Raw genomic sequence first — 16,811 nt, forward strand, 5'->3', positions numbered from 1 at the left:
ATAATATTGACCCCTTGGTTATAAAGAACCAGAAACCAATATTGTGGCGCTAGAAAAATTAAAAAAGTTCACAAGTAAAATCCCGAAGTTTACGTAGAATAGCGAAGGAGAATTATGTTGGGAATCGGGCACGTGTACGTAACGGAATTTTTTTTTACGTGAAATAAAAAATTTAATTCACATAATCACATGCTCGATTCGAATTAAAACAATTAATTACGTACCTTAACGATTCCAACAAAAATTAAAATTACATCATGCTTATTAAATCGATAATTAAAACACATATCATGCTCGCAACGAAACGTAATAGACATGCATATAATTTCATGAAAACGATCAAGTATAACATACATATCAATTCATGAAAAACATATAACATATAATTTGATCTAATTTAACAAATCGTATTAACTAACGGATCCGAAAGAATACCTCTTGAAGCGTGATGCGAACTAATGAATCGAAGCGAACTGCCATGAAACCAATCCGTGCAGTCGGAGGAGCAGCGGCGGCGCGTGGAGTTTACGCGGTCTTCGGGCGGCGCGTGGAGGCGCGTGCGGCGGAGGCTCGACAGCGGCTTGTCGGTTGTTCGACTCCTTGATCTTCCTCCTCTCGGATTTCACCTCGTATAATTAGATCTACTAAATACGTGGCACTAGACACGCAAAATTTAGAATAGACGGAAGAAAAGACGAAAGGAATGAAAACTACCAACGACGGCGATGGTCGGCGGTGGTGGCGACGGCCGTGGGTGATTCGGCCGTGAGGTGTTAGATCCGAGCGGCTATGGTTTTGTGTAATGTGTTGTGTGTTCTTAAGTGTGTGTGCAAGACCTATAAATCTAGTATTTATAGTGTCTTGTATTAAAGCCCTAACGGGCTTAAGTTGGACCGGACCCAACAACTTAAGTTCGTTAGTTCTTTACTCGCTCGTTTCTCACAACTAAATAATCAGAAAATTGTAACGATTACATTTTTGGAATCATTGTAACGTCCTCGTCATTAAGAGTGCCAATTCTCGATTTCCAATTTCTAAAAGTAGAAAACCTAATTAAGTGGGCTTTCTAAGTTTGGAAACTTCCCAATTTAGAAAGTTCACTAAGATGTTCGCCTATTCTTTTCCTTTTCTTATTTTCATTCATAATTCCAAATTACGAATGTTGGAAGCAATCACATTGGTTTACAGTCATGCAAAGATTAAACATTTTTATCTTTGACCGTTCATTCAAAGATCTCGAGTGCACGAGCAGTGTGACCCTCGATGGTTCAAGTGTAAGCTAGTCGTGGGTCCACATCCCTTTGTGGTCTAAACTCGTCCCTTAGAAATACGATTAAGATGAAGCTCGTTTCACCTTAATCACCCAACGAATCAAGATTGGCGTTTAACAACTACGCGTTATGATTCCCTAGACACAGATAAAGTGTCTGCAAGAACCTTTTGACTAGTTAACGTACAGTACGATCCCTTTGATTCATATGTCCCGATTGAACTAGAGGCATTGGTTCATCGAGACCTCCTTAGTAGTTCAACAACTGTGCGATCGTTCTAAGTGTTGTAATCGGTACGTGCATGACTTAGAGAATCGAATTCTCTAATCATCACTTAGTCAGCTCCGGCCAGAAACTTAGATATTACAAACTATGAGAACACATAGGACATCCAAGACTATTCTAGCGATTGAATCCCCAACTATAACGCACAGACCTTCCACTAGATTTCGGACTACACGAACACTGGCCCTTGGGGCGGTCCTCGGTGGAACTCAGGGACAGGTCACGATACAGCTGATCCTCTAGTGAAGTTACGGTGATGTCTAGGTCATAAGGACTAATGGTGTACAACTATATCATAGATATCTCTACTCGATTATTGAGAACCACTTAGAGATTTCTAGAGTGAGGGAATTCAGTGAACTCGTCAACTTACGAGCACCCATTTATGCATGCCGATATCACAATACCATTTACTGATGAGATGCAGTACACATACACTAAGTGCTAGTCTCTTAATGGGAAAGGCCGATGTCCTCATTGGTGGCGTAACCCTTCGACTAGGAACATGTTTAACAGTTATAATACTAAAGTAAATATCTCACGATCCTAAAAGATCAATTACTAGTACTTGTAATAACTGTAAGGACTATATCTATGTTTGTGACAAATGGACAAAAATATGGAATGCAAATGTGTTTTATCATTAATACGAAAAATGATTATTTATTACAAGAATAAATGGAAAGACCACAGCCACAAGTTGGCTTGTTGGTCACCTACTCTAACAAATTAATCTCACCAAATACTCAAAATATCATTAAATTTGTCCATTATAAAAGGCCATATTGGCAACCTATTTATAAGTGCTAAAAATACTTTTTTCACAAGGAAAATGATTCATACCTAAACTATAATAAGTAAACTTATAACTAAGATAATTGTAACCATAAAATAACTCTAAAATAATAAAAATAATATATCCTAAAATAAAAATGTGTATAATTAAATTAAATAACTTAAGCTACAAGTCGACTTCCGGAACACCCTTCTAAACTCGTGTAGATAATTGTTTGGCAGTGCACGGGTAGAAACTTCAAGATCGATTCCAACATTGTTACACTTCGACTCCCTAGAGTATGGGACGAGGGTCCAGATTGGAAATATCGAGCCGATGATATTTTGGTTGAGAAAGAGATGGAGTAGATCGAAACCTTAGCTCAATGAAATTGACTATACCATCCTTCCAAGTTAAGAGTGATCCTGAGGCGTACATTCAATAGGAAATAAAGGTTGAGCTCATATTCGATTTTCATTAATATTCCGATAAGAAGAATGTGAAGCTCATCGTCGAAGCGTTCATTGATTATGCAATTATTTTGTGGGACCAATTCGTCTTAACTAGGTGGCGTTGTTGCTAGCCACCAATTGATGATTGAGAGTCGATGAAGACGGTTATGAAAATGAGGTTTGTTCCTTCACATTATTATAGGGAATTGAAGATGCAGAGCTTGAGGCAAGTTACTAAGTTAGAAGAAATGAGTTTATCGAGTTGAAAATCACATAGGAGATCTTTAGCGAACCAAACATGAGAACAATTAGAAAGGCCCAAATTCAAATCCGAGGTTCAATTCGAGACGAAAGGACAAGGTAACTCAATTTTACAGTCTCGTAAAACTTATGATACTAAATTTTTTTGGTGTTTGGATTTTGGTCACGTTGCTTCAGAGTTTTTGAACAAGCCATTCATGAATTTGTGGTCGGACTACGAGGAATTGAAGAGAAAGGGTGATTCTTTACCATCACCTGGAAATGATGATACTTGTAAATATTTTGAGGACGAGAACACTCAGGCAAATTTAGGAATTGTTGATTCGATAGTTGACGAAAGAGGTAAATGAGAATCATAATGAGATCAAATTCGAGGTCGTATCCTTTTGAAGAGGTGGAGAATGATATGATCTAGCCATGCATTGAAGCTAGTGCAGAGCTAACCGGATTACAAAATCTATCAATGCAAGCCGAAAAAAATGGTGACATAATGCAAAGAAAGAATATTCTGCATTATTGGTGCCATGAGGATGAAGGCGGTTATTTTAATGAGGGATGTGACGACATCTTTTTCTGAGGGCTAACAATGAACTTGCCAGCAATGATAACTGCTGGTCATGAACAAGGACTTACATATACTCCTTTTGATATTTTGTTCGGATACGAGGACGAATCCTTTTAAAGAACGGGAGTATGATACAATCCTGACAAGCTCCAATATGAAGAATTGGAAGAAGCGAAAGCGTAGGAGTTTAAAAGTGTTAGTCAATTGTCCTTGAAGAATAAAGCCCGAATCAAACATTTGAAGAGTCCATGGTGTGGCATTGGAAGAAAAGAAAGAGAAGAATTCATTGGAAAGCTGAATTCCATGCATCCGAGATTCTCACCTATTTTTGGCATCCTTTCCATTCGAGTTATATTCTCACATCTGATGTCCATTTTAGCTATAGGATCATGATTCTTTACTTCCGCCAACTTGAATCCTTTGTTTTGGACATTTCGTGTTTTTGCTTCCATGTAATTTTTGTATCTCGTAACAAGTTATACGGGGTCGTATCAAGTAGATTAATATTTGTGACATTTGCAAAAACATGCAAGTTTTAGAAATAAACATTTAATTATTTAAAACTTTACTAATAATTCACCTTTTTTGAAAACATTGTTCACGTACACCAATAACATATTACCGTAAATTTATGCATATATGCATGGACAAATGGTAAATAGACACATGCAAGCGACTTAAATGCACACATGTCGAGGCAAAAAACAGTCTCGTAAATAAACTCATCCTCATGTCTTTTGTCTAAAATTTTCCTCAAATTATAATTTTCATCAGTTCCATCCATTGCACTTTAACTTCATCAATATTTCACATTGACCCCGAATTCGAACAAATATATCACATTAACCCATATGTTTCATACTTTTTCGAAAAAAATATTTTTTTAGAAAATAAACTTTTTATGAATTTTGTTTCCGGCAAGATTTCGCCGTTGATTTTTTTTCTTTTTGAAACTTTTTTTTGACGCTCTAAATTATTATGTTAACAACAAAATTATTGTTTGAGACATTAATATTGAATGTCGAAACAGTAATATTAATAATATGAACGTCCCAAATAATAATATTACTAATACTACTTTCCTGAATAGTAATATTACTGTCTCGAACAATAATATTACAAATATTACTGTCATGAACAGTAATATTACTACATGGACAGTAATATTACGGTGGGAGACAGTAATATTACGGTCGGAGACATTAATATCACGGTTGAAGACAGCAAAACTTATAGGCGAAGACAATAAAATTCATTAATATAGTAAAATTAGTGTTTGGGACAGTAATATTACTGTCTTAGATAATTAAATTACTGTCTCTGAGACAGTAATATTGACGCATGCCAGGACACTAATATAATGAAAATATCTTTTTAAGAAAAAAAATAAAAAAAAACAAAATCAACGCATGAGACCGACAGTTGACCTGCCGGAAAAAAAATTCAAAAAAACAATTCGATAAAAAAAGTTAACGCCGGTGACCGGCAGTTTCCCACTGTGGCAGTCAAAATTGGAATAAGGGTCGCAATTGGTTAATGGTTGAAATTGAGCTAAATTGAGGTGTAATAAATCATGAAATTGGAGTTGAATTAGGGTTTTGAAAAAGTTGGGGGTAATTTTGGTATATATAAAAGAGTTTTCCTTATTTGCAAATAAGTTTTAATGAGGTGGATTTATTTGCAATATAAAAGAATTGAATATCCCCTTTTTAATTAAATTCTCTTGTCATGGGCTATTTCTCATTTAACCTATATACATATGAATATTGTTTATAAAAGGATTATTGCATTGTAATTTGTATGTATATGTATGGCTTAATCTAACTTTGCACCCTTGAAATGGAGCCTTTTGGCGCTCTGCACCCTTGAAAAATAATAATAGCACTTTGTATCCTTAAAATATAATAAATCATTCACAATGCACCCTTAATTGAATAATAAATGATAATTTATTTTTTATTGGCTTTTTTTTTCGGGAGTGCAAAATAACAAATTAAATTATTATTTTCTTCAACCTCCAGCCTAATTACGAGCGCACAATGGGTGAAAAAAATAAAAATCACACCGGATAATTGAAAGAAAAAAATATTTCCTCGCTAAATTATTCGATAAATAGATCTTTTATTGTAATTGGTGGAAATATTAGGTAGAAATATTTGGAAGAAATATGATTTTCAGATAACTTGATAACGAAATAGCAGGAGGATTTTGTTTTTTTCGTATTATATTTTTTTTTTTGATAAAAAAATATAATTATTAAGTACCATTAAAAATATTAACCTTTATTAGCTTTAAAAATTCATGTGGGGGTACATTTTGCATGATATATTGTGTTCCGATGATGCAAAATGCTATTAATTTGCTTTGAGAGTGTAAACTGCCAAATTTGTATATTTTAAGGGTACAAAGTGGAAGTAAGCCTATATGTATACGATTAAATATATATATTATTCGACGAAATATAATATCTGATATAGAATAGAATAAACCTAATAAAAAATATATTATATATAAGTACATAATCATATTAGTTATGAAAATAGTACTGACCAACATTGCTTTCGACCCATCACAATACAATACTGTATACATAATGAATCCACCATCAATCTTATCCCCACCAATAACCCCACTTCAACCCTTAAATAGATATAAAAATCAAACGTAAATTCGGATTTCAAATTGAAGTGAGAGAAGAAAAAAGAAAAAAAGAGAAAAAAGGTATAAATATATTATATTGTGTCTAATTAGTTTCTTTATTCTTTGATTAAAGGTGTAAACAAATTGATTCGAGCTGAATACAACTTGTTCAAACTTTTGAATTTTTATCGAGCTTTTAATGAGGTGTTTGAGCTTGGTTTTTTTAAGCAATTGAGTCGAACTCGAAAGAACTTTTATCGAGCCGAATAACGTAACACAAGTCGAGCTAGAATAATTTGAATTTCTTGTGCATAATTTATCATTTGTGTTAAATTGAGTTCGAATCGAGTTTCATGACTTATCGAACACAATCATATGTTAAAGCTTGGTTCGGTATATTAAAAAACCGTGCTCAAATGAGTTTTTATTGAAAGAACTCGAATGGAAGATCAAGTAGTTCGAGTTAATTTCAACTATACTTTTGATATTTGAGGTTCGACCTCTATAAAAAATAAATATTTTTATTTATTTTCTAGGGTAAATTACACCTACACCCCTGAAGTGTGCCAAAATAACTTAAAGATCCATGTGGTATTGCAACCACATTCCTGAAACAATTACCGGAGCCAAAATCTTATGTTCTGGGGACCGATATACACTATATTTATTTTCCACGGGGCCGTTAATGTTACCATAGACGAAAATTTATAAATCTTATATAAAATAATAAGAATTTAAGTAATGTTAGGTGAGTCAAGCCACCCCCTAACTCTATATTGTCTCTACCACTGCCAGAAACTAATAGACCGTTAGAACTCTAACGGAATAACTTATGGAATACATTATTTCATAGGGTTTCTAACAATGTTTCAGGGGTGATTATAATTACCAATACTACAAGGATATTAAAATTAGTTTGGTTTGGATTACATGGTTATTTGATATAGTAATTATTACTTGACAAACGTTAACCATTCATCCATTAGTCATACATATAGCAATGGCGAACCCATGAAAATTTTGAAGGGTGTGCAGAAACTTTAGGGGATGAAATTTTTGGGAGATCGAGATTCTATCTGAACAACCCGACTTTAACCCGTGAGACGACTTTAGAATTTTTTCGCAAAGATTTGGAATGATTAAGAAAATATTGGTGAAAATATTTAGGGATGGTAAATATAGCTCTATCGTCTGTTTTCTTTCTACAAATAAGATATTTTTCGGTTCTTTTTATTTCAATCCTGCACCTTTTAAAATACAAAGGGTGGTCAATTACACCTCCGCCGCAGCATATATATGGAGTAAACTGCAAAAAGTACCCCTGTGTTATCTTGAAATGGTAAAAAAACCCCTGTGTTAATTAAACTAGCAAAAACCCCCCTGTGAAATTTAGTCAATGGCATAAACCCCCCTAGTGCACTTACGTGTGACACACGCGCCCAACTCGCAGGTGGTAATGAATTTTTCAACCTGAAATGACAAAATTGCCCCAAAAAATGTATGAGTATGTATTTTAATGAATTTCTCAAAAATTCTACACAAGCCCTAATTCCATCTTCCTAACACCCCGTCCAGCCGCCTCCCACCACCGCAACACATCCTCCACCATGGGCTGCTTCGCCTTGTTGCTCTCCGAGCACCGCCGTGACCGCCGCCGCTTGAAGTACACACTCGAGCACAAGTGGCCAGACAACCGGAGGAGCTTCTGGAGATTGGGGGATCAAAATCAGTAAGGACTTCGGAGCAACTAATCTTCTTCTTCACGATGATTTGGAAGCTCCTCTAAGGCGGCGGCGGCGGCGGCGCGAATTCGAGCCGAGTCTACAACCCCGATTACAAGCTGACATTCGAGCCTTTAATTATCCGCCCCATGTCAAATCTCTTTGCATACATAACTTTAGGAGGAATCTGCGTTGATATTCGACGGATTTTTGTGGAATTTTTTTTGGGTTGTTGCTGAGTTTTGCAGAAGCTCAAATCTTTCCCTTTTTTCTTTTTTCTTTTTCTGGATCTGGTTAAAGAAGGAGATTAAAATTTTTGGTTTATTGTATTTTGGGATTCAATTTCCAAGTGGGAAGACGGTGGAGGTGTTGTCGGAGATGGAGCGGCCAAGTTATTCCAGCATTCTCATTTTTTGTTTCTTTTTCTGATTTTTAATTTTTTTTTTATTTTGATTGTTTAGAAATTGAAATACTAATAAAATCTGGTAAACATTTTAAACTGACATGTTATTAAAAAATTTAGAAATCAAATTAAGTATGGATATTTAAAAATAATTACAAGATAAAGAAATGTATAATTAATTTATTTTTTTACATAATTTAGTTGTCTTTTTTAATAAGTATAATAATTTAATTGTCTTTTCAGCCAATTCAAGAAGCAAATTTAAAATAATTTGAAATATGCAGAAATTATATCATAGTAAAAAACAAAATTAAAAAAAACTAAGAAATTAATTAGAAACTATTAATCTCATTTCTATTTTTTAATAGCTAAAAAATAATATAATTTAATAACTGAAAAAATCCCCAAGGGTATTACTGTATTTACACAGCAGGTCAACACTCAAATGGGTTATGGGTTGAGTGTGCTCCTTAAAAAATTTCATAGGGGAGTTTTTGCTAGTTTAATTAACACAGGGGGTTTTTTGCTAGTTTAAGATAACACAGGGGTAGTTTTTGCAGTTTACTCCATATATATGTGACATCGATTCAAAAGTAGCCTAGTTGGGAAAGACGTATATAAAGAGCATAATGTAAAGTGATAACAAGATTGGAAAAGGTTGTCAACTATAATTCTATCGCCATCACGAAACAAAATGGGGAACCCGAAGATAAAGAAAAATGAAAACTCTTTAAACTTCGACTAATATAGAATATTTATAAATAAACCAATTAAAAGTAAAATAAAGAGGAAAGTATTTTTCCTTGATACTCCATTTATTTGGTATATATAGGTGTTGACAATTATCGATATCAAGCATAAACATATTTTTGGTATCAATATTCAATAATATTGAAAGGGTATACCTTTGCTTACAAACCTTCTGATTTTGGCATATTATTTCTTATTTTGGACATCTCAACGAAATATACGCAATGAAAAACTTTTGACAACAATACTTGCATTTTTTTCATCTTAATTTGAATTATTAATGAAACTACTATAGTTTGTAAATTTTCAAATATATTATAGGTACTGTTTGGATTAGTTTTGAGAATTATTTTCATTTTATTTTGGAAAATTTTGTTTTGAGGGAATAGTTGGAGAATCAAGTAATGTTTGTTTATATTTTCATATGAGACAAAATACACTGTAATAGTCATATCATGTTTAAATGTGTTGGAAAGAACAAATGTTTTAGGAAAAAAATTTGAAAAATAAAGTGTTTTTTGTTTGTTTTTTTTTAGTGAAGACATTTTTAACTGTAGCTTATAGCTGTCACATCTTTTTATTGTAACAGTCAAATCATGTTCGGAGGAGATATCAACTTTTAAAATTGTTATGATTTTTTTTTTAAATCTTAACAAACATAAATTCATTTTCGAGAAAAAATAGAAATTAGATGAAAACCGAACCGGACCATTTCACTTAGAATTTTCAATAAAGTTTTGGATTTGAAGAATAATGCTCTTAACCTCAATTCCTTATTGTGTCTTAAATTATTAAGTTAATGTCAAAAGTTTGATACTTATAGTTACTAGTTAGATGTCTCTATTTCTTTTACCCCTTATAATTTACAAAATCCAAAATTAAATACAAAATTTTCATTCCCATAACATTTTAATGTCTAAAAAGTGAAAAAAGAAAATAAATGGTTACTTCCCAACCACAACTTGCTAATAACACATGAAAAGTGGGAGATATATTTCATATAAAAAAGATAAGGAAATGAAAATTACAATCCCAACAAAAAGCAGTTATGATTTATGAAAGCCATATCCTTTGTCATAGAAAGTAACAAACAAGAACCCAATCGGCCATAAAGAGTGATTTAATTGGTGGAGTAAACGAGTACAGTATCATATGGTTCAAATTCGAACTCGTGTTACCAACATTTTCTAAATTGATCTTCCTCATTACACATTAATAATCTAGTATAATTTATATTTCTTGGGTGCACTTTGCAAATTATTGCACGGAAGTTAAAATTTATCCAATACACCTAGTATGGAAATTAGAGCAAAATTTTCGATATCCATCAAAAAATTTCCGATTATGAAACAACATTTTTCATTCACAATTTCAAAAATTCCGATCAGATTTTTTTCCAATTTCTTTTATCTGAAATATAAATTAGATTTCGATTTCCAATCTGATTTTAATGTTAGAAAATTATTCCAAAAAATACTATTATTTTTGTAGAATTACACGTACTTGATCATTATTATTAGATGTATTTCCGAGTATTTTAGTGACTGAAAAATCGGAATTTTCCGAATTCCGTTGATTTCAATCCAAAATTTTTTGATTTTCCCAATTTTTTCAGAACATAATAGAAGTTCATTTTTCATTTCCAAAAACAAAAGTATCGAAATTATTTTCGAAAAGTGCTAATTTCAATCGGACACGTCCGATTCCACACCAAATTACACCTATGTAGTTGTTTGCGAGCTCGATTATTAAAAAAAAAAAAAAAAAAAAAGCTTAAGTCATCCTACGTTTGGCTCGCCCCTACCCTACCCCTACCCCACCCCCCACCATTTCTAACGCCCCCTCGCTTTAATACACTTTCAATTCTCTTTCTTCTCTCTCTCTACAAAATTACATATTATTATGCTATATGTATATGCACACAGTCACACACTTCACTGTGTGTAAAAGGAGCCAAAAACCAAGGCCACCTGTTAGTGCCTTCCGTAAACCACCACCCAAAAACCACTGCCACTTGTGATCAAGAATTTGTTACAGAAAACCCTCAAAAAAATTATTTGCATTTAGACCCTTCTCTCTCTATCAATTTGATTCTGTGTATACACACACATACATACATATATACATTCAGAGAATCCGCCAAAATCTGTAACCGAGAAAAAGCAAAACCCTTTTTTTCTTGACTGATCTCTTCATTTATTACAGATAATAAAAATCGGGTCTTTTTTTTTAATTTTTTTTTAATTTATAGAATTGGAATTGTTGTTTGGGTTTTGTGTATCTAATTTTTTTTGGGGTTTTCAATTTTCTGTGGGGTTTTATTTTATTTTATTTTATTTTTATTTCGATGGCTGCTGGTGCGGAGGTGTTCGGTGAGGCGGCGGCGTTGGAAATGGATTCCACCGCCGCTGTTGTTGAGGCGGCACCGCCGCCCGTAACCGCCGCCGATGAAAAGAACACTGAAAAAATCGAGAATTCGGATTCTGAAAAATCTGGGTTAACTAATTCGGATTTGGAGTCGAATGCGGATTCGAAATCGGAGCGGAAAATGAAGGAGTTTGTTGATATGCTGCAGAAACTGAAGCTGAATCCTCTGGCTAAGGAGTTTTTCCCTTCTTCATATTACTCCGGCCAAATTGGTGGTTACAATTTCGTCATTTCTGATAAGAATTCGGGAAATGATGGCCTCCCGAATAATCGAAGGGTATGTTTTCTTCTGCGATTAATCGGTTTTTATTTTTTTATATTCAATCGAATTTGGTGTGCTTGATGATGCTGTTATTAGTTTCTTGAATTTTGTAGAATTGGATTCTGATGTTCGATTGGTTCACTAATTGACTGAATTAATTAATTTGTGGTGTCGTTTTTGTGAGATATGAATTCAGTTTCTGCTTTTGCTGAAATGATCTTTCGTATCGGAATTGTCATAACTTTTAGATGAACGAGCCTTTTGTCTGAATTTTTCGATGAACTGATTCTGTTAAAAGATCGCCAATGCGTTTGTTATTTGTCGGGTTGACAGCTTTTCGTATGATTATGTTTGAAATGAATTTTGGTATGATGCAGATTGGGTTGTGAATTCGTTTTCAAGATTTAGGTTGTGAAAGATTGGATTTTTCTTACGTTTGCTGTAATGTAAATGGATTTAGGTTTTAAAAGAACGGATTTTTCTTAAGTTTGATGTAATGTAAATGGATTTAGGTTGTGAAAGATTGGATTTTTCTTACGTTTGCTGTAATGTAAATGGATGTAGATTGTAAAAGAATGGATTTTTCTTACATTTGCTGTAATGTAAATGGATTTAGGTTGTAAAATAATGGATTTTCTTACATTTTTTGTAATGTAAATGGATTTAGATTGTAAAAGAACGGATTTCTTTTACGTTTGATGTAATGTAAATGAATTTAGGTTCTAAAAGATTGGATTTTTCTTACGTTTGCTGTAATGTAAATGGCTTTAGAGTTTTAGACCTTGGTTTAGAGATGAACTGACGTGCTTTTTTGTTAGATATTTTCAACTTTACGTTGCATTTTAATTTAGTTACATGCAGGATGTTTTCAAATTCATTGATCCTGTTTCGATTGATTCACTCGACAATGTAATTATAAAAATCATTAGCTCTCATTTCAAGTTCGTTTTTTGTTGAGTCGTCACGGTGGATATTCATATCCATTTTCATTTGAAGTCGATTGAAATCACTCCCCAAATCCTTTCATTTCGATCGATTTATTTGACAATGGATTTCAAATTCTTCGCTCGCTTTTCAATTTTTTTCTTTTTAACCCAATTAAGCCTTTATAGCTCGTAACGAGTAATCCGTTTCACTTGCCACATTTCGTGCTTCGCCTACTTAGTCACGCATGTCACTATTTATCCGGCCCTTGTATATGTTTTCATATAAAAGTTAATTTATTAAAAAAAAAAATCTTTCATGTGCATATTAATTCTAATTTTTTTCACGATTTTACGTTTTTGCTTTCTCCAGAGAAGAAACAACTACAGCCAGGGCAAGAAAAGAATGGGTGGCAGATCTGCTAGAGCTCAGAGGGAAGACAGCGTTAGGCGCACCGTTTACGTTTCCGACATTGATCAAAATGTACATTTAAGATTATATATATGCCTCAGAATTTAATATTTATTTTTTTCAGAATTATTATTATTATTATTACTGATGTGGTTTTTTCTTGCCCTTTTTAATATAAGATTACCGAGGAGCGGCTTGCTGCCTTATTTTGCAGCTATGGACAAGTAAGTTATTTCCGATATTTCACTTGAATTATATCCGTTTTATCTCATTAGTTTCGATTCTTGAATTGTTGAAAAGACAATTGTAAGAAATACATATACAGTTAAACCTCTAAAAATTAATATAGTCGGGACCAGGGAAATTCCATTAATGTAGAGAATTATTAAATTACCGAGTTAATAATTTAACACGTTTTTCACCGAGTCGGGACCAGGAGAAATTATTATTTAATCGAGGTTATTAATTTATCGAGGTTCTACTGTAATTTGTTACAGGGTTATGATTCAACATTAGAGACGTTATAAATTCAAGTAAGAAATAAAAAAAATAATTTGATTTGTTTCATCTAAGACACTCGTTACCTAGGATTTTCGTAAGAACTCATTACACTCTATTCCAGAGAAACCTTTGTATTAGCAAGTTTAGTTTTAGTTTTAATATCAATCTTGTAATGTAATAAGGTTTTCAACCATAATAATAATTTATCGATCTTTATTTTGCCAGGTTGTCGATTGTCGAGTATGTGGCGATCCTCACTCCCGTCTTCGCTTTGCTTTCGTAGAATTCGGCGATGAATGTGCGTCGTTTTCTCCTTTTTTTTTTTTTTTGCATTCCATAATATTTTTCTCGATTTTTTTAAAAGTCTCGTTTCTTCTTACGTACGACAGTTTCTGCTAGAGCTGCTCTTAGCCTTTCCGGGACACTCTTAGGTTTTTCCCCGATCAAGGTTTTACCTTCTAAAACTGCCATTCTCCCTGTGAACCCTACGTTTCTTCCGAGGGTAAGCATACCCTAATAAATAATTGAAATTATTTCTTAATTTTATAGTTTATTATTAGCTAATATTAGTGATTTATTAATTTTCGTAATTGATTTTGATTTTGTAGTCGGAGGATGAACGTGAGATGTGCGCCCGCACAGTCTACTGTACAAACATCGATAAGAACGTATACACTTATCTCTTTTTATTGTGATATTATTTTTTTTTTAAATTGAATTTTAAATTATTAATATATTCGTATGGTATTTGTCGTTCTACGCAGTTGTCTCAAATTGATGTCAAGAGTTTCTTTGAAACAAGATGTGGAGAGGTACGGTTGAGTTTCAAATAAAAACGAGTTCGTTTTATGCTAAATGTTTGCTCGAAATTAAATGATTAAATTAATATCTTTAATTATAGGTTTCTCGTCTGAGGCTCTTGGGGGATCACGTGCACTCTACGAGGATTGCTTTTGTCGAATTCTTCATGGTATGTTACATTAGCTAATTTTAATTGATAGATCATGATTTCATTCATACTCGTTTTTTTTTTTCCATTTGTTAGAGCTTATTTTTGTGGTTTCATTAGCCTATATATATGGTGAAAATCATGGTTTTTGTATCATTTTTATTAGTATTTTACGGTTTGAAATCAAGAATAATATAACTTGGGAGTCATGACTTTGACTCGTGGTTTGACGAATGACCACGATATATACTTTCTTGTTATTTAAAGTCGCAATTATCCAAAAAAAAAAATTAAGTGAGGTCAAAAACGTCTTTATTGAGTTCAGCAGTCAAATTCATATAAATTATATTAATAATAAATGTACCCCTATATATATAATCGTATGCATAATTCATCCATACCTCTGCATCCCATACCAAACTGTAAACGAGCCTTGCTTCTTACATTACTCGTCCAGTTGATATATTGACAACTTATTTGAATTACTTATCAATTTTTATTTTACTACGGTCGGTTTTTTTTTTTCTTTTCGAAATTTATTCAATTCTATGCTCAATGTACATGGAAATGTTAGTGATGTGACTGTTACTCTAGATTATCGAATTTTTAGATTTACAAACATGATCATTGTATCACGTAAAAGAGATTGTTCGTACAGTATATATATTACATGTGCTCGATTTGCAAATACATAATTTATAACAATTTAATAATAAAGTCGTTACTTGGAAAAAAAAATAAAAAAATTGCAGGCTGAGAGTGCAATTGTGGCTCTTGATTGTTGCGGCCAAGTTCTTGGATCCCAACGTATCAGGTACGAGTTATCTGAGTTATTGCCATTTTTATTTATTTTTAACTCGGTGAATTGAATTTCTTCTAATTCAATCGAATTTCTTCTAATTGAATCGGCAATTTCTTAGGGTGAGTCCTTCAAAGACACCTGTGAGGCCACGGGTTTCACTCAACCCGGGAGAGCAGTAATCGGATAACTAAGAAACCCCTATTTCGGTTTTTTTTTTTTTTTTCTTTAAATTTTCTTTTCTTTTCTATTTACTGTTATTTTTAATTTTAACTGCATCTGAATTTTAACTTGTTGAATTTGACAGTCCAAACTTGGGTACAATTTACTCTGTTTAATCATGTGACGCTTTAGCTTCAGTACTACATTGGTGCTTGAAACTTTTCTTATGGGGCAATTTGAAATTTATAGGGATATTTATGACTGGTTTGTTGCATTTTGGACGATGCATATAAAATATATCAGTTTATTATTTATCTTCTTTAAATTTACGGCGAAAATAAAAAAAAATATTCTTGAAAAAATATAAAAACAAATTATATATTTTTTTATAGACTAATGTATGAAAATGAAGAATGATTCATTTCATAACATTAATCTATCCATAAAAAAGGCGATGAATAAAATAACAATGAACGATTTAATTATAGGAGCCCTTGTGAAGGTCGATGTTTCCCCGATTGAGATTGATAGTATCCCACCGTAAAAGCCTATATTCTAGAAAATTACTATCAAATACGATATTGCTAAGGCCCGAGCGTCCTCCGGACACTGTCCTAAGTATATTTTGCATGCGCATCATCAATTTTTGGGATTTAAACTGAGCATGTTCCAAGGACCATTACCCATTACCTCGCGTGGATCGGTTAGTCGATGCTACTGCCGAGTTATTGAGTATAATGGATCTCTTTCAGGTGTATCATCAAATCAAGTTGGACTCAGTTGATCAGCCTAAAGTTAGTTTTATTATCCCGGCTAGTACCTATTGATATATTGTTATCCCATTCGGGCTGAAGAACTCATGAGCTACGTATCAGAGGTTGGTAGATGAAGTTTTCACCCATCAACTTGGGCAAATATGGAAGTGTGTTTTGACAACATGCTTCTAAGAAGTAAAGAGCTGAGTTCATATCTAGTTTGCCTGGAAAAAAAACCTTTGCCACTCTAAAGAAGTACGGAATGAAGTTATATCCAACCAAGTGCTCTTTTTGGGTTCGTATGGGGAAATTCTGGGTGTATATGGTCACGAAAAGAGGCATGGAGCTAAATCCTGACAAGGTGCAAGCAGTGCTGGAAATGAGTCCACCTCGGTCGATCAAGGCAGTGCAACCATTAAGGGGGGACATGGTCGCACTTAGTGGGTTTATCTCGAGGTTAGCAGAAACGAGCTTTCCCTTGGTTATAGCGCCGAGGAA

The 16,811-nt window shown here is 33.3% G+C and overlaps 1 protein-coding gene across 1 annotated transcript; it reads left to right on the top strand.

Moving 5' to 3' along the window:
* Nucleotides 1-10,973: 10,973 nt before the first annotated feature.
* LOC105970443 (polyadenylate-binding protein-interacting protein 8) lies at nt 10,974-15,761 on the top strand. Its single transcript, XM_012995265.2, has 10 exons — nt 10,974-11,827; nt 13,109-13,219; nt 13,327-13,371; nt 13,874-13,946; nt 14,038-14,150; nt 14,257-14,316; nt 14,413-14,460; nt 14,550-14,618; nt 15,350-15,411; nt 15,518-15,761. Exons 1-10 carry the CDS (start codon nt 11,471-11,473, stop codon nt 15,576-15,578), a joined length of 999 nt encoding a protein of 332 aa, XP_012850719.2. The 5' UTR covers nt 10,974-11,470; the 3' UTR covers nt 15,579-15,761.
* The last annotated feature ends 1,050 nt before the right edge of the window (nt 15,762-16,811 follow it).

Source organism: Erythranthe guttata, chromosome 8 (assembly GCF_056151865.1).
Source record: "Erythranthe guttata isolate IM_541 chromosome 8, IM_541, whole genome shotgun sequence".
Lineage (NCBI taxonomy): Eukaryota > Viridiplantae > Streptophyta > Magnoliopsida > Lamiales > Phrymaceae > Erythranthe > Erythranthe guttata.